General features: G+C 43.3%; 1 protein-coding gene across 1 annotated transcript in view; it reads left to right on the forward strand.

Annotated features, from left to right (window-relative positions):
* Positions 1 to 26857, forward strand: part of DRAM1 (DNA damage regulated autophagy modulator 1) — a 39914-nt gene that overhangs the window by 6415 nt on the left and 6642 nt on the right. Inside the window, exons 2-5 of the mRNA XM_080659476.1 lie at positions 10304 to 10371; positions 13716 to 13858; positions 20016 to 20193; positions 25284 to 25342. Coding sequence (XP_080515602.1) covers positions 10304 to 10371; positions 13716 to 13858; positions 20016 to 20193; positions 25284 to 25342 — 448 coding nt within the window. The remainder of the gene's footprint in view (positions 1 to 10303; positions 10372 to 13715; positions 13859 to 20015; positions 20194 to 25283; positions 25343 to 26857) is intronic.

Here is a 26857-nt window from a genome sequence, read left to right on the forward strand (position 1 = left end):
TGGATTATGAGGCCATTAATGCAAGGATGTCAAAACCAAGGGCAAACCAAGGTCAACATAAAAGGATTGGTTTAGATTTTCACAAGGTTACACCCACATTCTTGAGCACCATCAAGGTTAATTTGTTACAGTTTCTTATATTTCCTCTGTGACCAAATCCCTCAGGTTATCGTGGATCACTAGTTACTTATCAACTCCTCTTAGCTTATAAGCTACTCTCTTTTACAACTTCTTTGGCTGTGTCTCATGCTTCCAGAATGTTCTGTGGCCCTTGGTTTTGCCAATTCTGCATCCTGGTTGCATCCTTTTTTAGCCTGCTCTCACTTTTTGTCAAGTGCTGTTTGCTGTACCAAATGTGGTCTTTGGTCACTCCCATTGTTCTTCCTCAGGACCACAAACACTGCTCAGTGATTGATGGCAGAAAACTGGGTCAACTAAAATTAAACCACTTAAAAGGGGGAACAAAATGATACAGTAAACAAAGTAAAAGAGGTTGAGCCTTTCACTTAGTTAACAAAATGTAGGTTATAATCACAGTGTGCTAATTCTTATAATGTACAAAATTCATTATAATGAACGCTTCTGATAATGAACAAAAAAATGAAAATGCAAAATTCTTAAAATGAACAAAAATCTGAAAATAATTCAGGTGCTGATTTTTAAGGGAGGAGCACCTAGTTTTCCAATACTGTTTTATGGTTGCACGATCCAAAGTCCTTGATTTCACATTTGTTTTTTGAAGGGGGATAGGAAGAGGGTCATTTCTGCAGAAGTGTTTTAACTTCAGTTTTCCCAATGATAATTGTTACTCTTTGTTTAAGGATATTGATCTTGTTTATTGTCTGTCTCTCACACAAAAGTTCCATGAGGGTAGAGATATAGGGTCTCATCACTGCTGCCTCCCCAGCATTTACGACAGTGCTAGAAACATAGGGGATGCTTAGTAAATATTGACTGAACCCTAAGATCACTTACAACAGAAGGGCCAGTTTTATTTATGCCCATTTTATTAACCTTGTCAGCTTCTCTTCAATTGTTAACTGATTCTGCCAGCATTCACTGTTGATTAACTTTGGTTGTGTTTCTCTCTCTTCTTCGACCCCATTTCTACTGACGTCATGAAATTCTCCATATTTTACAAGGTTAGCAACTTTGTAATCATTCTGATTATTTATTTATCAACTCCTCCAGATGATAAGCCACTCTCTTTTATATCCTCTCCTTGGGCTGTGTCTCATGCTTCCAGAATATTCTGAGTCCCTTGACTTTTAAAGTTTTGCCAATTCTGCATTCTGCGTAGCCTAGTCTCACTTTTTGTCAAGTTCTGTTTGCTGGATTGAGTGTGGTCTTTAGTCACTCCCGTTGCTCCTCCTCATGACCACAAGCCCTGCTCGGTGATTGGTGGCAGAAAACTGGCTCGCCTAGTAAATATTCACATTTGGTAATCATACTGAGAGGGAATAATACAGTGTGTTGGACAAAGGAACAACTTTAGAGCAGACAGCTTTGGTTAGAATACAAGTCTATCATGTGCCCCATCTATGGGACTTTGGACAAGTTACTTCTTTCTGCTTCCCTATGGTTTAAGAATAGCACCGCCCTCATGAGTTAACACATGAACCCACTTAGAACTCATTAACACCCTGGGCCAAGGACATAATAAATTCTCTGTAAGCAATTGCTATTAGTATTATCAAGAGACAAGTCCACATTGGTCTGGATAGGTGCTAGTGTTAAGTAGGAAGGGATATTTGGTTGAGGGCTAAGTTTTATAAGTGATCGGTGTATTTGTGCACATAACAGAAACGTTCTCAACCAAACTCAACTTAATGAATTTGCTGGTTTAACTGATAACCTCATTCTCTGAGCAGTACATTGACTAAAGCCAGTGGACCCTGAAAACCGCACCCAGTGATGGCCACTCAGAGCTGCTTGCTTGCTGCTTTCACCTCTTTCTTTGTACCCTTATCAAATGCCAGCTGTGTTTGTTCCCAAAAGTGTTTACGCCAGTTGTGTTTTTTTATTGTAATGGTGTGCTTAAACTCAATATAAATAAACTGTTGGTCTGTAAATGCAAAAAAAGAATTGTAGTTTCTAAGAAAACTCGGTTGAGTGTTTTGGAAAGTTCCAAAAGAGACTGTAGTTTGCTCAGTAGTGTTTATGACAAATGTAAGGATTTATAAAAACTGTAAAAAAAAACCACACTAAACTCGGCCGGTGTTGCTCAGTGGTTGAGTGTTGACGTATGAACCAGGAGGTCAGGAGGTCAGGAGGTCACGGTTAATTCCCCGTCAGGGCTCATGCGTGGATTGCCGGCTCAAGATCCCTAGTTAGTGAGTGTATAGGAGGCAGCCGATCAATGATTCTTTCTCATCATTGATGTTTCTATCTCTCTCCCTCTCCCTTTTTCTCTGGAATCAATTAAAAAAACAAAAAAATAAAAACCACGGAAAGGATTTTGCACTCAAATTGCTTCAAAAATGTCTTGAGATTTTTCTTCACTTTAAAGAAACCCAAACAAAATGAGATGATGGGGAGTAGGTATGGTGTATATATCAGCCACCCAAACATTGGATTTATACTCATGTAACAGTCTTGGCCTACGTCAACAAATAGGCAAGTGAATGTATAATTCTATGTTTGTGTTAGGTATGTATCCATATACTTTTTGATGACTTCCTGCTTAAACCAACTTTTTGATTACTAACTACAATGAATTTCAGGCAACAGTGACCTTCACTTTCCTGTTCAACCGTAGCAATGGGGTCTGGATAATAAATACCCAGAGAATGAGGTTTGGGTACAGAGACCCATGTATTCTGATGTGATGTTAATGCCATACAGTGCAGTGATCATTATCCCCTAGTGTTTCTAAGCCACAATGTCATGAGGACAAAAAGGCAGGCATGCCATTTAAAACATTTAGCTAAGGAAAGTATCATCCTTAAATGATAATTTATAGTTTATTATTTTCTTAAAGAAAACATAAACCAAATTATTTAATTCTAAGAAAAGTATAGCCTGGCCAGCATGGCTCAGTGGTTGAGTGTTGACCTATGAACCAGGAGGTCACAGTTCTATTTCCATTCAGGGCACATGCCCAGGTTTTGGGCTCCATCTTAAGTAGGGGGCACGCAGGAGGCAGCCGACCAATGATTCTCTGTCATCATTGAGTTTCTCTCTCTTTCCCTCTCCCTTCCTCTCTCTGAAATCAATAAAAATGTATATATACATTTTAAAAAGAAAAGTATAATAACAAAATTGAAGATCCCAAACTTCTACAGCTTGAAAATTAATGGAGGTGATGGATGCAGTATTTGGCTTCTAAACAAGCCAACAGTAAATTTATCCTCTGTTCACTTTTTAAATTTTCCATTGTCATTTGATTACATTTCAGTTTCCCCTCACTACATTAAGTAGAATTGTGAACATTTTTTTTTCTGTTATTCCGACTTTTAAAAAGGCATTAGGGTATTGCTTCAAAAGTCTTGACTAATTCGAGCTGAAAAATTTAAATATAATGCCACAAATTTAACTTTAAAAAAAGTGTCCACTTAATAGTCCTTTTAACCTGACAGTAATTGCATTTCGCTCCATCAAGAACATGCATCGTACAATTATTGCACGCGAGAACAACTTACTAATGGCTCCAAAAGGAAGAGCTGATGCCAAGCTGGTTGTAAATATATAATGCTATAAACTCATATGGAAATACCCTATCTAATAAAAGAGTAATATGCAAATTAACCATCACTCTGCTACACCCACAAACCACGCCCACCAGCCAATCAGGAGCGAGTATGCAAATTAACCCCAACCAAGATGGCTGTGGCCACGGAGTGAGTAGGAGGCTTGGGCTTCCCCGGCAATGGAGGAAGCCAAGCTTTCCACACACCATGGCGGGCCCAGGCCTCCACTCAAGGCTACAAAGTTTCAATTATAGAAGATAAATAAATCCCAGATACCAGGGCCTCTGCTTGGGTCGCCAGGGGGCATGGCCAGCCTGCAAACCACCACAGGCCCCTTGCCCAGGCTGCCCCATGCCCCAAGGGAACCCCCACCCTGATCCGGGACACCCTTCAGGGCAAACCAGCTGAACCCCACCCGTGCACCAGGCCTCTATCCTATCTAATAAAAGAGTAATATGCAAGTTGACCATCACTCCAACACACAAGATGGCTGCCCCCATGTGGTCAAAGATGGCTTCCCCCATGTGGACACAAGATGGCCACCACAAGATGGCCAGCAGGGGAGGGCAGTTGGGAGGAAACCAGGCCTGCAAGGGAGGGCAGTGGTGGGTGATCAGGCCAGCAGGGAAGGGCAGTTGGGGGGGACCCAGGCCTGCAGGGGAGTGCAGTTAGGGGCAAACAGGCTGGCAAGGGAGCAGTTAGGCATCAATCAGGCTGGTAGGGGAGTGGTTAGGGGGTGATCAGGCTGGCAGGCAGAAGCAGTTAGGGGCAATCAGGAAGGCAGGCAGCTGAGCAGTTGGGAGCCAGGAGTCCTGGATTGTGAGAGGGATGTCCGACTGCCCATTTAGACCTGATCCTACTGGGATTGGGTCTAAACGGGCAGTGGGAAATCCCTCGAGGGGTCCCTGATTGGAGAGGGTGCAGGCTGGGCTGAGGGACACCCCCCCTCCCCGGTGCACGAATTTTGTTTACCGGACCTCTAGTGAACATTATAAAAAGAAATGGAATAGGGCATGGCAGAGAAGAGTTCCTAAGTTGTGTCCATTGAAAGTAGACAGCTCTCGATGCATGGCCTGGCTTCCCCATTACCTACAAGTATCAGTGTAACCTTGAGCGAGTTACTCTTCTAATAATAAGTACTTTCCTTGTAATGCTGTAAAGGCTAGATGAGATGTGCCTGGCTGAGTGTAAGCACCGAGGAAGTGTTAATTGTTTTTTCTTTTTTTGCTATTAGCAGCTGTAGTCCAAGGAGGATGAGTTTCTAGAGACTTCCCTCAAAACACTTCACAAATTACCACCTTCCTCTTCATCACCACCCTGATCCCAGCCACTATCATCTCTTTACAAATTCTTACTCAAATCCAGTGAAATATATTTATGCACCATCTTCCATATCTCCATCATAAAAACCCCGTGGTCATGATGCCACCATGGCGGAATGACCAAAGACTGGTCACCAGGAGGCTGAGTGCACAGGCGCAGGCGGGGACTTGATGCAGGTCAGGTGGGCGGGGCTGTGAGTATGGCAGGGGGCGGGCTGGTGGGCGGGGCACGTGCAGGTGGGTGAGGCTGCGAGCAGGGTGAGGTGGGGTGGGTGGGTGGGGCCTAATGAATTCACATGCTGGGCTTCTAGTATATATATATGACTCTGTGCTGGGATTTGTGTGTAATAGCTATAATAATGAAAGCGTAATATGCTAATTAGACCAGACATTCTGCTAGATGCAGCTGGGGCTGCGAGGGAAGCCCGGGTCCAGGGTGCCAGAGCGAAGCCAGTGCCAGCAGTCGGGGGAAGGAAGGCCTACTCTTGCATGAATTTCGTGCATCGGGCCTCTAGTCAACTTAAAGGAGATATAATAAACAGTTCATAATGGCTGTTCAGAGGCAAAAAAGTAAAATAAAGGGTGGTTCCTCAAGCTTGCTCATTTATCATTCAGTCAGGTTACCCCATCCTCATCAGGTAACATGATGGCACTCCCTAATGGTCTCCCTGGTCTACTAGTACACTTGCCTCTCTATAGTCTTTTCGTTACATCCTTTAAAAACATCAACTTTGTAATCACTTCCCAGCTCTCAGCCCTCAACAGCTGCCCCGCATGCTGAGAATAGCATTCAGAGTCCTTACCACGACCACAACCCACGGCGGCTGTCTGTGACCCCTATTTGCACATATGTGTCCTTGCTCACTTCCCTCCAGCCACAGCCACTTCCTTGCAGTTCCTCTAACATGTTGCCACCTGAAGGCCTTTGACTTTGCTGCTCTCTCTGCTTTTAATTTTCCTGGCCCCGTAGTCCTCTTCATTCAGACCACTATTCAAGTACCCTTCCAGAATACCCAGTCTTAGTAGATGACTCACCCATCACCCTCTGTCTTCTTATCCAGTTTTCTTTTCTTCACACTATTCCTCACTCTGAGACTATTTTTATTGCCCGCCCCCCCTCCCCCAAGAGTATAAGTTCCACGGAAGAGCAGCTTTTTTTTCTGTTTCATTTACAATTTTATTCTTCGTGCCTACAAAATGGTGCTAATGTAGAAAGCAATCAGTAACTATGTATTGGATCCAAGAGCCTTTGAATTTTTTGTTAGATACTAAGTTTCTTGAAGATAGTAAATTATCTTTTCATCTTTGTAGCCCCATCAACTGGCACAGTTCCCAACACTTAGGTAGTGCTTAACAATTTTTACAAAATGTTGTATGAGTGAACCCAGAGGAAACTCAGATTGCTAGAAGGAAAATCGTATGTGGTCAGTGTGAGGAAAGAGCGAATGGTTTGCATTGATGAGTAGGAAGTTCTTTTTACATTTAAAAATAGTTGGTATGGCTTTAGGGTGCCTCCCACTCTAGAATAATCATCTCCAAGTGAAGCTGCCAAAAAGTTAGCCCTAATAATAGGAAGTATTTAATAAAATGTAATGCCTTTTATTATCATACTAACTCCTTTTAAATAATTTACTTATTGTGAAGATAAAGGAAGCAATGGTCCCCTTTTCAGGTGGTATATTAAGTGTTTTTAGGTTCTAAGTCCTGATTAATCTGCCAAGCAACAGGCCTAACTAATCTCCCAAGCAAAACACCTCAGTCTGGGCATGCAGATAATTTTGCATCTTGTCATTTCAGTCTCCCCTAATAAACCATGACTCAAGCTTTGGAGTAATGGATCCCATGTGTCCAATGATTAAAAGAACAGCATTTGACCAGGCTTATAGTGTCATACATGTTTTCTTTGTATTGTTTTTATTCCATTGCCCCCATCAAGTGATTATGCACTGGCTTAACACCATAAATTAGTTTGGAGAAGGATGTTAAACAAATAACTTGGAATTTTCCATGATGAACTTAACTTGTAGAAATGTAAACAAAGGAAATACAGAAGAAAACTAATTTCCTAGGCACAACTTACCGTAGAAACTACTGTGTACACATGACACCCTCAAAAGCTGCTAAGCCACATGCAAATGAACAATAAGTTCCTAGCCCCGTTTTAATGTTCAGGAAGTGCCTCATTTGCAAGATGACAAGTGAGGAGGTGGGTGGGGCAGGGACAGGGCTGGAAACCATATTGCCTAAAGCCACAATGAGGGTGCAGCATGCTTTGCAGGCCGGCACCTCTGGTGAACCGAAACTGGTACTCAGATGCCATCATGCCTGCCCAGGCATTAACGAAGGGCTGCCAGGACATTGCCATGGAGTTCATCTCCAACCTGGACATTGATGTGATCCTGGGTGGAGGCTGCAAGTATACATTTCCCAAGGGGACCCCAGACCTTGAATATCCTGGTGATGCCAGACAGCACAGAGTCAGGCTGGACAGACAGAACCTGGGTCAGGAGTGTCAGGCCAAGCACCAGGGTGCTGGGTGTGTGTGGAACCGAAGGGTGCTCATTGAGATATCACAGGACCCCTCTGTAACACACCTCTTGGACCTCTTTGAGCCGGAGGACATGAAATATGAGGTCCACCGAGACCCAAGCTGGACCCAACCCTGATGGAGATGACAGAGGCAGCCTGAGTCTGCTGGGCCTGAACCCCTGTGGCCTCTACCTGTTCCTGGAGGGGGAGCCCACATCGGCCATGGCCATCATGAGAGCAGAGCTTACCTGGCCCTGACTGAGACCATCAGTTTCTTCTCGTTTCTTTATTCTTCTTCTTTTTTTTTTAATTTCAGAGAGGGAGAGGGAGAGATAGATAGAAAACATCAATGATGAGAGAGAATCATTGATCAGCTGCCTCTTGCACGCCCCTCACTGGGGATCGAGCCCGCAACCCAGGCTTGTGCCCTGACCGGGAATCAACCGTAACTTTCTGGTTCATAGGTTGACAGCCACACTCGCCAGGCATGAGACCATCAGTTTCAATGATGCCATGGACAGTGCCAGTCAGCTCACAAGTGAGGACACACTGATCCTTGTCACCAGTGACCACTCCCACATCTTCACTGTTGGTAGCCCGAGGTAGATGCCCTTCTGAGCACGACAGGGTGCTTAGTGGGTGTGAGGAGGGGACAGGAACCAGTAATGAGAAGAAGGCAGTGACAGCTCTATCTTTGGGCATAACTTTTGCTAGAAAATTCATTCTCACAGAGAAGTCAAGCCTCCCGACCCAACTCCCTCCCGCAACTCCCGGCTTTCTTGGCCCAGTTCATCACGGAGGTGACCTCATTACCATGTGTTGGTTGTACTGGTTATCGGGCTGCCCCACTCACACCAGTGGTCTTGTAGTTGGTCTTGACCCCACACAGGTAGGCTGTGGCAGTGTCTGCACTATCTGGCACGTGTTTGTTCATGCTGCATGTCTTGGCCGGCGCCATGTGTGGGAACTGATCCATGGCCAGGGGTTATCCAAGGTCCTAGCTTGCCATTCATCTGTTCCTTTGGGATCTGAGCTGCTGTCACCGTGGACACCCCAATTCCGTCCCCCAAGAAGATAATGAGGTTTTTGGCAGCCATCTAGTGGGCTGCAGCTTCTCGATGATGTCCAGGGTCTGGGCTGCGTGGTGGTTCCAGAAGGCTGGGTCTTCCTCCTCAAGGGGAGGATGCCCAGGAGAGCCGTAGCCTCAGGCCCAGCAGCAGCAGCCAGGCTCCTGTATGCCTGTGGGACCGTGGGAAGGTGGCGGAGCTGGGACTCCAGAGGGGCTGGGACCTGGTGAGGCTGGGCCTTGGGCAAGGCTGAGACACCAGAGTGCCAGCTGCAGAGCAAGCTCTATTCAAATATTGAGTGTTTACAAAGGCTTCTGCTTTCCGCACACACAGGCTTCTTGTGGAGTTCTTCAAACACTTTGAAGTGTGTCTTTTCAATGTGATCTGTCTTTCAATCCTTAATTTCAGAGTTGTTTTAAAACATGGGGACACTCAAGATGGGTACGAGTTGTTTCATGTTGGGAGTTCTTTTCCCATCAGTTTTCAACTGTTGCTTTACGTGGGCAGCTTGACAGTGTAAAAATGCAAACCTTGGCATTGATCAGTAGAAAACAGAACCTTTTACCCAGCTGGTGTGGCTCAGTGGTTGAGTGTTGACCCATGAACCAGGAGGTCACAGTTTGATTCCTGGTCAGGAGATGTGCAGGAGGCAGCTGATCAGTGATTCTCTCTCATCATTGATGTTCCTCTCTCTGAAATAAATAAAAACAAATAAAAAGAAAAATAGAACCTGTTGCCCACGTTTGTCTTCCCTGTCAGGTGTACATCTCCTAAACTCTAACAGTTCCCACAGGACTTGCAACCAGGGGAGCAATGGGCAGCAGCAGCTTGTCCCGATCTAACCCCCTGAGCCTGTCTCCAAGGCCCCCTTTTCTCTGACTCTCCAGTGAGCGGACAGCAGTCCCACCTCGGCTCACTTCTTTCCCCTTGGTTTCTAGAGAGCCAAAGCAGCCCCGCCTCGGCTCTCTCCTGTTGCTTCTTTTATCCTAAGCCTGTCCTTGCTTCACTGTCCCTAGCTTCAATACATGTGCTCTCAAAATCACCCGGAAAAAAGAAAAAAGAAAACAATTGCCAAACACTACTTTCCAGCTCATTTAATTACTGAATTGGTAGACTGCACCTGAAAAGTGTTTTATAGAGATAATTTTCTTATTAAAATAATTTACCACAATTACTATACACCCTCAGTACACTATTGTTTTCATAAAGTAGTGATAGGTATTAATAATATTGCTCAGCTTTTCATCATATTTTCAGCACTGTAAATTTGTGCATAAATCAAATTGTTAAAAAATGTAATGTGTTAATGTGTATTTAATATCCCAATGGTAGATATTTCAAATGTGATTTTAGACCATCATACCCACCCCTCCAAAATAGTTACATTCAGTTCTTCACTAAGAATGGACACATATCCATCAAGTTTATCGAGCTGGATTATTTTGGAAATACTACCACCATTCACTTTAAGTATCTCCTACCTTTTACAATTAAAACAAATGGTAGAAAAAAAGATTTTTAGATTTTTTCAGAGCCAAAATTAAAACACTTTAGAACAAAATCAGGACAAATCTTTGCAATTCAAAGTGACTAAAGACCCAAAAGAAGCACATTATGAAACCTGCCAGATCATGCCTATCCAGAGGTCTGAACTGAATTCCTTTTTAATAATTTGGATATTCCTTCTCTTTCTCAGTGATACAGGAACAACACCTCCAGAGAGTGGTATTTTTGGATTCATGATAAACTTCTCTGCGTTTCTTGGTAAGTACACAAAAATTATTATAAATAAATGAAAAATTCGCAGTCTCATGTGAAGGAAAATACGTTATTTACAATGTGTGTGTATATAATTTTTATTGTTATTTTAAAACAGACTTTTTATTTTTAGAACAGTTTTAGGCTCACAGCAAAATTAATCCAAAGGTGGAGATATCCCATATAGTGCCTGCTCCCAGTCTCCCCCATTACCAATTATTTGATGAACCTACATTGACACAAAGTCCATAGTTTATATCAGGTTCATTCTTCGTATGTATCATTTTTTAAAAGTACTGTACCATCTTTTTGCCTGGCCGCAGTGGCTTGGTGGTTGAGCATCGACCTATGAGCCAGGGGGCACAGTTTGATTCCTGGTTGGGGCACATGACCAGGTTACAGGCTCTGTCTCCGGTGTGGGGCATGCAGGAGGCAGCGGATCAATGATTCTCTCTCATCATTGATGTTTCTATCTCTCTCTCCCTCTTGCTTCCTCTCTGAAATCAATAAAACTATATTTAAAAAAAGAAAAGCATTAAAAATAAATAAAAGTAAAACTGTTTTGCCTGTCCCTCTCTATTGGTCCAAGCAACTGGAATTTTGCTCTACTTTGAAAATCTAATATGACTTGAACTCCAAAGTTATTTATGACCTCATAGAACTATTCTTCAACTTTCCTGGCAGTTTACCATGAGATTATGAAATGAATTTTAAATTTAATTTGATTTTTAAAATTGTGATTTATATACAATACATTTGTGTAAGCCAAAGACACCTAATACATAAACTAATGTTTCTCAGAGCATGTTCCGAAGGCAGCTTCCATGAAAAGCAGCTGGGGTGTTGGTTAAAATGCAGTTTCCAGGGCCACACCACAGATGGACTCCATCAGCACCTCTGGGAGAACCAGCAGTTTAGGGGATTTGGAGACTCCCTAAAGCTTGGGAACCACTGACTAAGGTGTTGTCTCACCTGTTAGAGAGAGGGGGAAGGGGAAGCAGGGCAGTTTGTCTCCAACTCAGGCATGATTTTCCTTTTCAGTTCCACAAGTCCCCCTGAGGGACAGGTGATAGGATACAACCCTCTCATGAGTAATTAATGTAATAACGGAAAAGCTCACTACTAGGGAGTGATCCTGGTCTGCAGATGTAACATAGAGAGCTCTCTCTCTTAGTCCTTTTAGAAGCCCTACGGAACGAGCAGGTGTTTGCCAGGGACACTCCTGTCCCTCTCTACTAGCACAGGTGGGAGGGGACAGAGATGCTGGAAACTCTACTTAGTGACTTGGCACCTTTGGAATGTGTTCATCCTTGGCAGAGAGAAAGTTTCACCCCGTACCCTTTTGTGGTCTTCCCCACCCAAGGTTTTGGAGGTGAGCAAGGAGAGGTAGACACAGTCCATCAATCTGAGTGCTCTCTTACACCATCCTTGCCCAGAGTCCCAATTAAAAAGACAGGTTATTTTGTCACCAGCAAGTGATAAATATGACTTTTGCTTTTAGGCAAGGCAGAATCTGACACGAATGTCTTTGTTTAAAAGTTTATGTAAATGATTAGCTTTTAGCCTGTTTTTATTTTTTTTAAAATATATTTTTATTGATTTCAGAGAGGAAGGGAAAGGGAAAGATGGAAACATCAATGAGAATCATTGATCAGTTGCCCCATACCAGGATTGAGCCTGTAACCTGGGCATGTGCTCTGACTGGGAATCCAACCGTGACCTTCTAGTTCATAGGTCGACGCCCAACCACTGAGCCACGCTGATCAGGCATGTTTTTAAAATTCAGCACAAATATTATGGCCATTACACTATTTCAATACATAGGGAATCTACTTTGTTCTTTTCACACATGCATGATCTTGAACTCATGGATGTATTAGAAATTATTTAGTCAGTCCCCTTTGTTAAATACTTAGGCTATTTCTGATTTTGGAATTCAAAATGCTAAAGTTAATATCCTCTTAAACATATCTTTGCATATGTGAGTTTCTCTATAAGATAAATTTATTGAGTTAAAGGGAATAAAGATCTAAAATTTTGATAGCTATCCATTTATTCAGCATTCCTGGACTAAGTGCCGACTATGTGACAGGCTTGTGCTTAGTTCTTTAATCACCAAATTGACATATTTGAGTAGATAGAAAATGAAAACATCTAAGTGATAAGAGATATAAGAAACAGAATTAAAGACAAACACAGAAGCAGAAGAAAACTTGTAATATTTATTAGAACAGTCAATAGACTAATGTACATAATGTATAAAAAGCAGCTACAAATTAAAAATGAATAGACCGCATGGCTGGTGTTGTTCAGTGGTTGAGTGTCAACCTATGAACCAGGAGGTCACGGTTTGATTCCCAGTCAGATCACATGCCCGGATTGTGGGCTCAGGCCCCAGTAGGGGGTGTGCAGGAGGCAGCCTATCAATGATTCTCTCTCATTATTGATGTTTCTATCTCTTCTTTCCTCTCTGAAATAATATATATATATATATATATATATATATATATATATATATATATATATATATATTTTAAACAATGAATAGATCAACTGAAGAGAAAATACAAAAAAATTGTAAACATGCCATTTTCATGAGAAGACATGCAAATGACAGTAGGCATACTGGAATTTGCTTACTCTCACTAACAATCAGAGAAATGCAAAGTAAACCAACAGGTAGCTATTTTTCATTAATTAGATTTCCAATCATTAAAAAGGCACGGGCATACCGAATTGTTTTCAAGCTTTGCTCTGGGAGTATAAATCACTACAGTCTCGGAACAATTTTGAGATACTTCTTGGCACAGTTTTTTGACCCAGTAATACCACTTCTAGGAATTTGTCTTTCAGAAGCACTGAAAGTGTGCCAAAGACAAGGATGTTCATTGAACATTGCTTGGAATAGGAAATACACAGAAACAATGTAGAAATCTGTCATTAGGAGGAGAAAGAAATAAATGTGGCATCTTTCTATATACCAAGATGGGACCCCTAAACATGATGAGACAGACCTATTTGTACTGACATGGCAAGATCTCCATGGCATATTTTTAAGTGAAAAAAGGCAAGTCACAGAACAGTATGTGCACAATAGCGTTTATGTGAAAAGAATAACAGCCAAGAGTGTGTGTGTGTGTGTGTGTGTGTGTGTGTGTGTGTGTGTGTCCCCACCACATTGTGGGGAGAGCAAGATGGGGTAAGGAAGGACAGTGGTGGGCATATCGGGAGACTATTGCAATTAGCAAAGTGAAAATACAAACTTTAAAAAAAGCAATATGAAATGTTTCTGTGTTTTCCCTTCAAAATGGTCAAATAAAAAAGTTCACTACTGTACCTTTCTTTCTCAGGTGCAGCCACAATGTACACAAGATACAAAATAGTGGAAAAGCAGAATCAGACCAGCTACTTCAGCACTCCTGTTTTTAACTTGGTGTCCTTAGTTCTGGGATTGGTGGGATGTATCGGAATGGGCATTGTTGCCAATTTTCAGGTATGACCTGAAGTTTTTTTGGTTATGGGGGTGATGGAGTTTGTGTGTCCAGAAGAGAGAAGCAAGAATACAAGAGTCAAGCTTGTGCCAGTATAGCTATCAAATAGTTGATGTGTTTATTAAAATGGGTTAATTTGCTTTTTAGAAACAAATACCATTTAAACACAGTCCCATCTGGTGTTTAGGTGTGATGGGGGCATGTATGCATGAGTGAGAAAGAGAGAGAGAGAGAGAGAGAGAGAGAGAGAGAATGCTTTGAGCAAAGCTATAGGCTTTGCATTGCTCCATGTTCTCAGTGATGTGGTTGATGTGTTGGGAGAATGACTTCAGCCACTGTGATGACTTCACTGTGTGTGAAAACATTTGTGTATGAGTGTGTGTGTGTCTGTGTGTGTGTACTGATTTTACAGTTTGAACCTCTGGTGTTAAAGTCAAACAATGGCACCTGATCTCTTCCTTTCCCAGAATAGGATATAGGTGCCTGAAAGTGAAATAATTTGCTCAGGGTTCCTTAGCTAATTAGTTGCCGAGCCAAAATGTAGCCCAGCTAGAGCCAATTAACTTACATGACGACTACTGAGGAGTCTGCTTGATATAATCTTACTAGTGGCCTGGTGCACGAAATTCGTGCACATTAAAAGGGGATTAATTAGAGGAAATAATTCAATATTGCTATTTGGCCTTTCTCTATAATAGAAGTGTCAGAGATGAAAGAAAATTAGTAAAATGTATATGGAAACCTTCTTCCTGTCAGAGTCTGGGGCGCACCTCGGGACCCAGAGTCAAGTCCCCACCCACCCACATGCGCCTCAAAATCACGTGAGACCCAGACCCAGCCGGCATCCCCCCAGTTGGGCTAGATCCAGACCCAGCCAGTCCCACCCTTGTCAAGCCCCGCCAGGCAGGGGACATAGCCTCAGGTCACTTCCTTCCCCTCCCCAGGCCTTCTCCCGACTATTGTCCATGTCCATGGGTTATGCATATATGCATATAAGTTCTTTGGTTGATCTCTTCCTTCTAAGAATCCTCATGCTATTGCATGCTTCCATGTCATACTATTTTGTTCATTAGATTCCACATATGAGTGAGATCATGTGATACTTGTCTTTCTCTGACTAGCTTATTTTATTCAGCATAATACTGTCCAGGTCTCTCCATGCTGTCTCAACAGTTAAGAGATTCTTCCCTTTTATAGCTGCATAGTATTCCATTGAGTAAATGTGCTACAGCTTTTTTATCCACTCATCTACTGATGGGCACTTGGGCTGTTTCCAGATCTTAGCTATTGTAAGTAATGCTCTGTGACATAGGGGTGCATATATTCTTTCTGATGTTGGTGTTTCAGGCTTCTCAGGATATATTTCTAAAAGTGTTATCATTGGGTCAAATGGCAGTTCCATTTTTAATTTTTTGAGGAAACTCCACACTGTTTTTCATAGTAGCTGTACCAGTCTGCATTCCCACCAGCAGTGTACTAGGGTTCCTTGATTATTAGAGGAAAGACTAGGTCTCTATGGTGTAAAGCAGTGATTTTCAACCTTTTTCATCTCATGGCACAAACTAATTACTAAAATTCTTTTTGCCAATCTGATAAAAAAAATAGGTATACTTTTGATTCATTCACATTGGATGGCTATCATTGTGTTGGTTGTTAACTTTTTAAAAAAATTTTACAATCTAAGGGAAAAGAAGTCAGTGCCCCTGACTAAATAGTTAGGCATTGCATGTTTTAAAAATTCTGTTGTGGCATGCCAGTTGACAATAGCTGGTATAGAGAGAGAGATAGAGAGAGAGGTGAGGGGGAAGAGAGAGAGCTCACTTTCCTATCGTATTGTCCCTCTGTGGCGAAATCAGACACTCTGTGCTGCAATGCATAGTTGCCCATGACATTTCCCACATGGTAGAGACTCTGTGACATTTCCTTACGTTTTGGGACCGTATTCATTTTGTTTCTTATAACATGTACTGGAAATTTTCTATGTGACATACTTATGACAGCATTCAGTGCTCTAGCTCATACAATTCTAATGACAACCTTCGAAGATAGGTAGTATAATTTTCCTCATTCCCAATGGAGAAGTGGAGGCCCAGAGAGGTGAATACTGACCCAAGATCATAGGAGTAGTAAAGGCAGAAGTGGCCCTTGCATCAAAGCAGTCTGTCCTGAACCTGTGGGAAAGAGGTAACCTCAATGCTACTGTAAGGAAATCTCTGGGAGAAAAAAGCATGTCATGATTCACAGAGTTGCAGCATCAGAAAGCATGATGGAAAAAAAAAAAAAAAGGGCAGGGGCTAGTAGACACTGTCTGATATCCTAATTACTTTATTCTCCAAAACATTCAACATTGTTAGTGATACACCTGCCAATTTTTAAGCCACAAAGGGCAGACTTTCGGAAGAAAACTCAAGATGGTTAGATAATTGGACTCTTGGTTCTCTTAAAGGCTTCCATGACGGGATTACATTTTCACAAAACCCAGAAATAGAATCGGTAACTTTCCTGAGAGCAAAGTGTTTGCCTTGTCATTGTTCCCATCTTGACAACTTCCTTGTTTGACATCCTGTAATTCATTTTCTGCAGGCCATGAGCAAACCAGCTTGAGCTGTTACCTTGAGAAGAAGGGGAGATGTGAGGGCAGGAGAGAGCTTTGGTTCTGGTGGGATTTTCCTGAGTAGGAAGTAAATTGTGTTTATCAGAAGTTCACAGATAGCTCCCTTTCCTGGACTGGTGGGTGGGATGGCTACGTTTAGGTATGTCCTCACCAGTTTCTGCCTCTGCTGTACTTTTCCTCGACAAGTTTCCTTTTTGAAAAGTCATGTTTTCTAAGGTTGAACACTCTCAATATCCTAGTTTTCTCTCTTTTTACTCAGTTTTCAGTTAACCAGAGAGTTTTGCAAAAGAGATCCCAAAAGGGTGCCAGGTTTTCATCTTAAACTCAGTTGAAGATTCATGTCAGATCTAAGAATCATTTCCCATCAAAAGGCATCCTATATAATAAAAGAGTAATATGCAAATTAACCATCACTCTGCTACACCCACAAGCCACACCAACTAGCCAATCAGGAGCGAATATGCAAATAAACCCAACCAAGATGGCTATGGCCACAGGGAGCAGGAGGGAGGCTTGGGTTTCCCTGGCAATGGAGGAAGCCAAGCTTTCCGCCTGCCCTTGCTGGCCTAGGCCTCCATTCAAGGCTACAAAGTTTCAGTGATAGAAGATACATAAATCCAAACAGAAATGGGGGCAGCCACAGAGCTGGAAAGAGCAGGAGGCTAGGGTTGCCCGCGGCGATGGAGGAAGCCAAGCTTTCCACACACCCTGGCCCGCCCAGGCCTCCGCTTAAGGCTACAAAGTTTCAATTGTAGAAGATAAATAAATCTCAGATACCAGGGCCTCTGCTTGGGTCGCCAGGGGGCGTGGCCAGCCTGCAAACCACCACAGACCTCTCACCCAGGCTGCCTCACGCCCCAAGGGAACCCCCACCCTGATCCGGGACACCCTTCAGGGCAAACCAGCTGGCCCCCACCCGTGCACCAGGCCTCTATCCTATCTAATAAAAGAGTAATATGCAGATTGACTGTCACTCCAACACACAAGATGGCTGCCCCCATGTGGTCAAAGATCCTGCCCCCATGTGGACACAAGATGGCCACCACAAGATGGCCAGCAAGGGAGGGCAGTTGGGAGGGACCAGGCCTGCAAGGGAGGGCAGTTGGGGGTGACCAAGCTGTCAGAGGAGGGAAGTTGGGGGTGACCGGGCCTGCAGGGAAAGGCAGTTGGGAGGGACCCAAGCCTGCAGGGGAGAGCAGTTGGGGGGGACCCAGGCCTGCAGGGGAGGGCAGTTAGGGGTGACCAGGCCTGCAGGGGAGGGCAGTTAGGGGCAAACAGGCTGGCAGTGGAGCAGTTAGGCATCAATCAGGCTGGCAGGGGAGTGGTTAGGGGGTGATCAGGCTGGCAGGTAGAAGCGGTTAGGGGCAATCAGGAAGGCAGGCAGGTGAGCAGTTGGGAGCCAGCAGTCCTGGATTGTGAGAGGGATGTTCGACTGCCCGTCGGACATCCCTCGAGGGGTCCCAGATTGGAGAGGGTACAGGCTGGCTGAGGGACACCCCCCTCCCCCATGCATGAATTTTGTGCACTGGGCCTCTAGTTTTTGATAAGAGAGTTTGTGCTCCACAGGCCAAATACAGCTCCGTGATCAGGAACTGTCAGGGTTAACGTGGGGCCTGTGCAGTTTGCAGATTAAGATCCTAAAGGAGTGTTGACTTGGGCCAGGCTGAGGAAGCAAATCCCCTGACAGTGCTGGTGGGAGGGAAAAAGTACGTAAATTCAGAATGTTGACTTAGCGTGGAAAAAAAAGTGGAGTGGAAAGAACCAGGATTCTCAGAAGATTATTCCTGGAAATGACTCAGCAGTAGATGCCTTGCTTTTTGTTTATTTTCCCTTGACCAAATGTGCCTAACTAACATTCAAGGGGTGAAAAGAACTTGTTTTTCTTAATTGTTTTTTTTTTTGTTGTTGTTTAATATTGTTTTCTCCCCAGTTTTGAGATATCATTGACATATTACATTGTATTAGTGCAAGGTATATAACATAGTGATTCAATATATGCATACAGTATATTGTGAAATGATTAAACAGTAAGTTTAGTTAACATTTATCACCTCCCATAGTTACTTTTTTCCTTTGTGAGGAGCACTTTTAAGATTTACTCTCTCTGAAAAAAAAATTTACTACCTTAGCAATTTTTGGAAATACACCTTTATTCAATATAGTCACCATGCTGAACATTACATATAACTGAAAAGTTTTTACCTTTTATTTTTATTTTGTAAATTTATTTAAATATATTTTTATTGATTTCAGAGAGGAAGGGAGAGATTCAATGATTCAGTGAGATTCATTCAGAGATTCAGTGAGAGAGAATCACTGATTGGCTGCCCGCACATGCCTCCCACTAGGGACTGAGCCCACAACCGGGGCATGTGCCCTGACTGGGAATTGAACCATGACCTCCTGGTTCATAGGTCTATGCAGTATGATTTTTTGTGAACAGTCGGGATGAAGAACACAGTGGGGCTATGGAAACCTGGGTGGTCAAAGAAAAGTCTGGAAAACAGGTGTGGACAGTGAGTTGTGGCCAAAATCAGGCTTTCGTGGACAATACTTTAACTTGCCCCTTTGCAAAACTCAAAATTGTAAGTTCAAGTAGGGACTCAGTCATTCAATCTAAATGTCATTGTTATGCTGGAAGATAGGTGCCCATTGAACATTTGAAAGGAGCTTAAAGTGAGCTCTTTGATGGCACCCTATGACCACATTTGGGGTACACCAGGCTTTCTGCCTAGACTGGATATAGGGGCTGCCTTCCTGTTGAAATGACTGGGGGCCAGGGACTTGATTTGAAGTTGTCTTAGCATTGCAAGAGCAGTTTTTTAGATTTGGGGTAGCTTGGGAGGGACAAATAGAGATTAGTGGGGAGCAGGGAGCCTAAAAACCCCAAGCACCCTTGGCACTTTAGCATACTTTTGTATGCAGTTTATCAAATAAGCTGCATTGCAGACCTGCAAGGCAGAAATTAATACACCCATTTTACAAATCAGAAATTGAGGTTTTAAACTAAGGTTCCAATGGTGGAGTCAAGATTTTTTTACTCAGGTCAGCCAGACTCCACAGCCCACCATCCCCCACTTTGCCCCTCTAAGGTAGACATCACTCTGTCCTCATCCCACATGCCCAAGTTTCTGTGGAACATTTACTTCATTGTGGGGGAAGGCTTTTCTCTTGGTAATCTTGTTCAAGCAGCCACATTCTCTTTCTTTTTAAAAAAATATATTTTTATTGATTTCAGAGAGGAAGGGAGAGGTAGAGAGAGAGAAACATCAATGATGAGAGAGAATCATTGATTGCCTCCTGCAGGCCCCACACTAGGTATCGAGCCCACAACCCAGGCATGTGCCCTGACCGGGAATCAAACCCGGGACCTTTCAGTCCACAAGCCGACACTCTATCCACTGAGCCAAACCAGTGAGGACCATCTTTTCCATTTGGGGTCATCTGTGCCAATGGATGGCTTCCAATAGCCCAGAGGGAGGGAGTGCTCAATCACGGTGTGGACAGACCCACTTGGAATAACATACATGTGTCTTTCTCCCTAGGAGTTAGCGGTCCCTGTGGTCCATGATGGCGGAGCCCTTCTGGCCTTTGTCTGCGGTGTGGTGTACACACTCCTGCAATCCATCATCTCCTACAAGTCATGTCCTCAGTGGAACACCCTCTCCACCTGCCGCGTACGGATGACCATCTCTTTCATTTCCTGCGCAGCTGTCATCCCCAGTATCCTTTTCACATCTGTCAGTGTCCTTACGAGCGTGACACCTTCCCCTACCAGCCCCCCAGCAAAAAAACATGAAAAAAGCAAGGGTTAACGGCCAAGTTTCCATATACTTCAGAAGAACCATTGGGAGAAACGTGTAAATCGTTGAGAATATGTCTCAACTTGGGTCAGCTCAGATAAAAACAATGTTGAGGGAGAAGAATGTTTTGAAAGGAGGCTGGGAAGATGTCAGGAAACATCAGTTTCTGTTGACTTTCCTTCCACCGGGGTCAGTTTTAACAGCCATGTAAAATATTTGTTTTTCTTTGGAGTACTTGGCTAAAGACATCAAATATTGACACTGTACTTAAAGGAATAGCTCTGTGAAGTCCTAGGAGCTCAGACTCTTCCTTCTCAATGGCTGTAGGTGATTCGATGTTTTCATTCACTCATTCACATTAAGAGGTTTTTAAAAGCTCTATATTATCTATTTCTAAGTCAATTAAAGTACAGGTACCTTTTCTTTTTACTACTGATTTTATTTTCAAAATTTTATCCCATTTTCTAATTCAATGTGAAAAGAAAAAAATGTATCTATCACATTTGTATGTTCTGATTTAGAGGAAATGAAAGCGCGCTATCTCTCTTTCTGTCTCTCTCTGTTTCTCAGCATTAAACAAAGAACATAAAAAAGCTGTGGTCTCCCAAGGGGTGGAATATTTCCCATCTTTTGAAATACCATCTGCACTCCTATCAGAGAAAGCTGCAGGGTCATGAAAAAGGGTGATTATGTTACAGGAAAACGGGAACTATTCTGTTCGCATGTTGTTCATTTGGGTTGGCCTGTGGTGTAAAGTGGGCAAGCGTGAGTGAGTGTACCATGTGCTTCTGATATTAAGCTCTGCGTTGCTCTTCTGAGATAGAAGCTATACAAAATGCGAAGTCTGCGCCTGGTCTTGGGGTTTGTTTTGTTTTCATTTTGGGGAAGGAAATTTTTAATTACAAAATTTGTAAGCACAGAGGAAACAAATCTTACCAGGAGTATTGAGAAATTTAACGACAAAATAGATACCCTGGTTCCTAAGATAGTTCCTTCTCAGTTTTCTTGTCCTGTTTATGGATTGAAGACATCCATGCTTTCTCTTCAAATACGTTTCCTTCAGACCTTTAGCCTGAAACCTTCCCTTGCTTTTAACTCTGGAGACAGATCTCTAAATATTAAAATCAGAGAGAGTTTTAGCACAATCATCATTTCAGGCCTCAGAGTTTTGAATACTATGAGTTCCTGTTTCTAGAAGTTCTTAGTTATGCCAAGGGGTTGCAGCCCCACACAGAAGCAGGGTATGTCCCTATATCCCGTTACCTTGAACAAATTCTTCATATAGAAAAGTCTTTGGCATTAAACATGGTATTTACATTCTCTTACAAAAATTTCAAAGCATCTGTAAAATGCCTTTGTTTCTCTTTACTGTAGTATTTCTATGAAACGGCCTTATTTAACTACTGAAGAAACTGAGGCACATTAGAGTTAGGCTTCTAGGCCTTTCCTGGTGCACTCTGTCTTGCGCCGGCTTTTAGAGTGTTACTTTCACAAAGTAACAGCACAAGGTCCAGGTTCCCTTGCTTGAGACATGTGCTCTGAGACTCCCCAAGACTGCGCTGTTTCCTGTCCTCTGCTTTTGCCCCCTGCCCTTTCCTGGCTGAATTCCACCCCCTCCACCTTGTCTTTCTGGCCAGTATGGTAGTCACAGGCCACATGTAGCTATTGTGCACTTGAAATGTGGCTAGTCTGTGTTGAGATGGTTTATGGTATAAACCACACCCTGGATTTCAACGACTTAAAAAAAAGAGTAAAATATCTCATTAATAATTATTTGTATTATTACATGTTTAACTGGTAATATTTCTTATCTATTGTGTTCAAGGGGCTATGTCATTAAAATTAAATTTCATTTGTTGTTTTTTAGTTTTCTTAAAATGTTGCTGTTAGCCGAGAAACAACGCCAGAATGTTACTGGCAAATGGACCTCAGTTCAGCAACCTCAGTACTTGAGTTCTGGCTAATAAAGAATTCAGAGCCAAGACTTAAATACAAGCAGAAGTTTATTTAGAAAGTCAAGAGGTAGAAGTGGAAGAAGTGAGCCAGCTGGGCTGCGTGGGCTCAGAAACAAGTTACAGAGGCAAAAGAAGGGCCCTTGGAGCTTAGAAAAAACAAAGGCAGAGAATGCACCTTGGGGAAGGAGAGGGGGAAAGGCTCGGTGTGTTCCCCAGAGAGCATGCACTGGGGAAAAAAGGGGGTGGGGAAAAGCCCTGATATGCTCAAGAAAGAGATAGAGGGAGGGAGGCTGGGTAAGAGGGAGGAAGAGAGAGTTGGGTTCTCCATCCAAGGGTTTTTATCCCCTCTTTAAAGGCAGGGATCTTAGGGGAGGTCCTAGGGAGGATCTCAATAGAATATTCATCAGCTTTTCCAGGTGTGTCTTTTCAGGGTCATGGTTGATAGGTGCCAGGGCAGGGGGTCAGTAGCCATCAAAGCTGGTCCTAATGTTAGCCATGCATTGCCCCTCCTGGCCTTACTGCTTTTCTGGCCTGGAGCTAAGTCCTAGATGTTATCTACAGTTTGACCAAAACTCTGTCTCTGTGGTCAACACACCTGAGGCTGTGCTTCCAAAATCATTTGATACGTGCCAGAACCCCATTGTCTTGAGGACTTAATGCTTAAGGGAGTGGTCATGCAAGGAGTCATATGAGACTATTCTCCGCCCACCTTGTTCCTCCTCTAAGTGTGTGTGTGTGTGGCGGGGAGGGGGGTGGGGGGGTGGTCTGCCTCATGACTAGTGAGACATGAAAGGCTCAATAGGGAAGGAAAGGTCACCCTGGGGTAAGGTCCCTGTTTTCCTAGTTTTGCTGGTTGCTAGGTACCCGGGCTTTCCGCCCTGGTGACATTCCATACCTGGCCTATGGCTCCTAGTGTGCTCATGCCTGTCTAACTGCCTACTACACAGCGACTACAGTAGAAAATTTAACATTGCACATGTGGCTGGTGTTGTTTTTCTGTGGGGCAGCTCTGCTCTAGAGGGCTCTTCAAACTTCATAACTTAGAGTAAGTTCAACTCAGGGAAGGCCTCCCTGACACCTCAAACCCCATTCCCCTCTGAATTAATACTTTTTCCTCTGCCTCATCACAGTGCCCTGTTCTTGTCTCTCACATGGCACAGCCCTGGGCTTCCTTCGACAAGACTGTGAGGTTTCTGGGAGTTGAGACCAAGTCTGTTTAGACAGGGTTTCCCCCCTCTTCCTTCTCCCCCTGCAGCACAGTACCTGGAGCCCAGAACAGGGAACTAAAAAACAAATAAATGAAAGAATTAAGAGGCTTTAAAACTATTAGAAACAGAAGTATGGTCATAAAAGGGTTAGAGAATTTGCTATGCTTTATTTAAAAAAAAACAGAGAAGTGTTCAGCATTGCAAACTATGGGGGTGGGGGTAGGGAGAGGAGGTACTGATCCCGAATTTAGAGGAGGCTCTAAACTTGGCATTGAGGCAACACTTTGAATTTTTAACTTTTTAAGAACATCTCAGTTCTCTCTCTTTTGCCTTCAAAGTTCAGTCAAATGGATGTCACTGCCTTTGTGCAGACCTTGCTGTCCACAGAGGGCAATGGACTCAGTGCCTGGTATTATTAGGCTGGCCCCAAGGTGTAGGACATATCTCTTTGATTTTTAAAATACATTTTAATTGATTTCAGAGAGGAGTGGGGAGGGAGAGAGAGATAGAAACATCAATGATGAGAGAGAATCATTGATCAGCTGCCTCCTGCATGCCCCCTACTGGGATTAGCCCACAACCCAGACAAGTGCCCTGAACAGGAATTGAACTGTGACCTCCTGGTTCATCAGTGGATGCTCAACTACTGAGACATGCCAGCTGGGCATCTTGACCACTTTTTAAGTATAGTTCACTGGTATTAAATACACATAGTTGTGTAACCATCACCACCATCCATTCCATAATTTTTTCATCTTGTAAAACAAAATCTACACTTATCCTATATAATAAAATCCTAATATGCAAAGCAGAACAACCGGTTGCTATGTTGTGCACTGACCACCAGGGGGCAGATGCTCAATGCATGAGTTGCCCCCTGGTGGCCAGTGTGATCCCACAGGCACCCACCGCTCAGCCAGAAGCCGAGCTCACAGCTGGTGAGTGCAGCAGCAGCGACAGCAGCAGTGGGAGCCTCTCCCACCTCCACTGTAGGCGGGCGGTAAGGAACGAGGGGTCCCAGACTGTGAGAGCCCTGGACTGCAAGAGCCCTGGACTGCAAGAGGGATGTCTGACTGCCGGCTTAAGGCCAATCCCTGGCAGGCAGGCATCCCCTGAGGGGTCCCGGACAGCAAGAGGGTGCAGGCCGAGCTGAGGGGGCCTCCCCACCCCCCGTGCACGAACGTCATGCATTGGGCCTCTAGTTAAACAATAATCCCCTATTGTCCCCTCTCTCCAGGGTTTGAAACCACTGTTCTACTGTCTATGATTTTGACTACTTAAGTACCTCATAAAAGTGGAATCATATAGTACTTATGTTTTCTAATGGGCTTATTACACTTAGTTTAATGTCTTCAAGGTTTATCTATATTGTAGCATATTGCAGAATGTCTTTCCTGAATAATATTCCATTGTATGTATATAGCACATTTTGCTTATCTATTCATCTGTCAACGGACACTTGGGTTGCTTCCAAGGTTTAGCTATTATAAGTAATGCTGCCATGAACATGGCTGTACAAATACCTCTTTAAAACTCTACTTTCAGTTATTTGGGGTGTATACACCAAAGTGGAACTGCTGTGTCATATGGTAATTCTATTTTTAATTTTTTGAGGAATCTCTGTACTGTTTTCCACAGTGGCTGCCCCATTTTACATTCCCACCAACAGTGCACAAAGGTTCCAACTTCTCCACATCTGCACCAACACTTGTTGTTTTCACAATCTAATGGGTGTGAAGTGAAACATGTTTAACACTGTGTAATTATACTATTAGAAGAATAATCTAGTCTTAACATTAAAGGACCTATTTTCTTCAGTACTTTCCTTAACACTCTCCTTTTTTTAGTGATTACCTGTGCTTCACTGATTTCCATAACCAAGCTGGAGTGGAATCCACAAGAAAAGGTAAAATTCAAGTCATTTTCAATATGAGTGTCAAGACTGGTGGTATGAGACTCTGGCTGTGTGAAGCCTTCTTAGAAAGAAAGGATCACTGCCATTTCTTAGAACAAGTTGCAAAATATGAAGTAAGTAACTTACTGTCCAACTATTTGGCAATTCATGGGTCATAATTAGCTATTGGTGTAATCCCAAATGATTCCTGGGATTATTTTCGAAATTTTAAAAAAATCTTTATTGTTGAGAGTATTACAGATGTCCCTATTTCCCCCCACTGTCCCCCTCCATCCGGTTCCCACCCTGCTTCAGGCCTTCCTCACCCTATTATCTGTGTGCAAAAGATCTTTGGGTAATCTCTTCCCCCACCCCTTCCCTCTGAGGGAAGTAAATTGAAAGAATATTATTGGATGAATATTAGTTAGAAGAAATGCCTGAGATGGATTGAAGAGGAGGGAGCCTAGAGTTAGGATGACAGAGAAGGCAGTTCAGATTTCAAATCAAGATCAGCCTAGATTGATTGGAAGTAATAGGGGGGAAATATTTGACGAGCACTGGCACGTGACTAACATGAGAATGAAAGAACATGATGAATCAAAGAGGACTTCTTGGGCGAACCAAAGAATTTGTTCCCATGAACAGAGAGAGATAAGATCCCTGAGAGGATAGATTATTTCCTGGGGGACGTGGATGGATTTGGTTTTAGAATTGTTGAATCTGGGGCTATAATAAAACATCAAGGAGAAATGTCCAGTTGGACACATGGGACTGGACCTCTGGTGGGATTGAGAGCCATCAGAGCATAGGGTGGCATTTCCAGACCAAAGATCACAACACCCAGGACTGAATGTTCAGATTTGAGATGGACTTGTGCCATTAGATACTTACAGCGGTGGTTCATCTCGATGCCATATGGAAAATGAATGACACCCTGGAGAGAAGAGTTGGTGAAAGAATAGCAGGAGTGGGTGTTTGTTTTATTGGTCTCTTTTAGGAACATTTTTTCAAGGGAGAGGTGGAGTTACTGATGTTATCCAAAATGCAGTTTCAGTTAGGAATGCTGGAGTTAAAAGCCAATTGCAGGAGGTTAAAAAAATGATGAGAGGAGTCTTTCCTTTATCCAGCTGTCCATGAACATTTGGAGGTGAGAGGGAGAGGAGAAATGAGATGATGAAGGCTATAGGGAAGAGCATGGTCAGAGGAGGATTCTGGTATACAATGGGAGCCTGCAGGAGACAGGGAGAGACTGAAGATGCTGAGGAAGAGAATGATTCAGAAAAATTTTATAAAACACTAGAGGCCCAGTGCATGGATTCATGCACTGGTGGGGTCCCTCGGCCTGGCCTGTGCCCTCTCACAATCTTGCACCCCTCAGAGGATGTTGGACTGCCGGTTTCAGCCCTATCCCCACAGGCCAGGCTGAGAGACCCCACTGGTGCACGAATCCGTGCACCAGGCCTCTAGTATGCATATCAGATCTTTGATAAATTTCTTCCTGCCCTCCCCCCCCCCCTCCCCTTCCCT

This window comes from Plecotus auritus, assembly GCF_963455305.1.
Source record: "Plecotus auritus genome assembly, chromosome: 3".
Lineage (NCBI taxonomy): Eukaryota > Metazoa > Chordata > Mammalia > Chiroptera > Vespertilionidae > Plecotus > Plecotus auritus.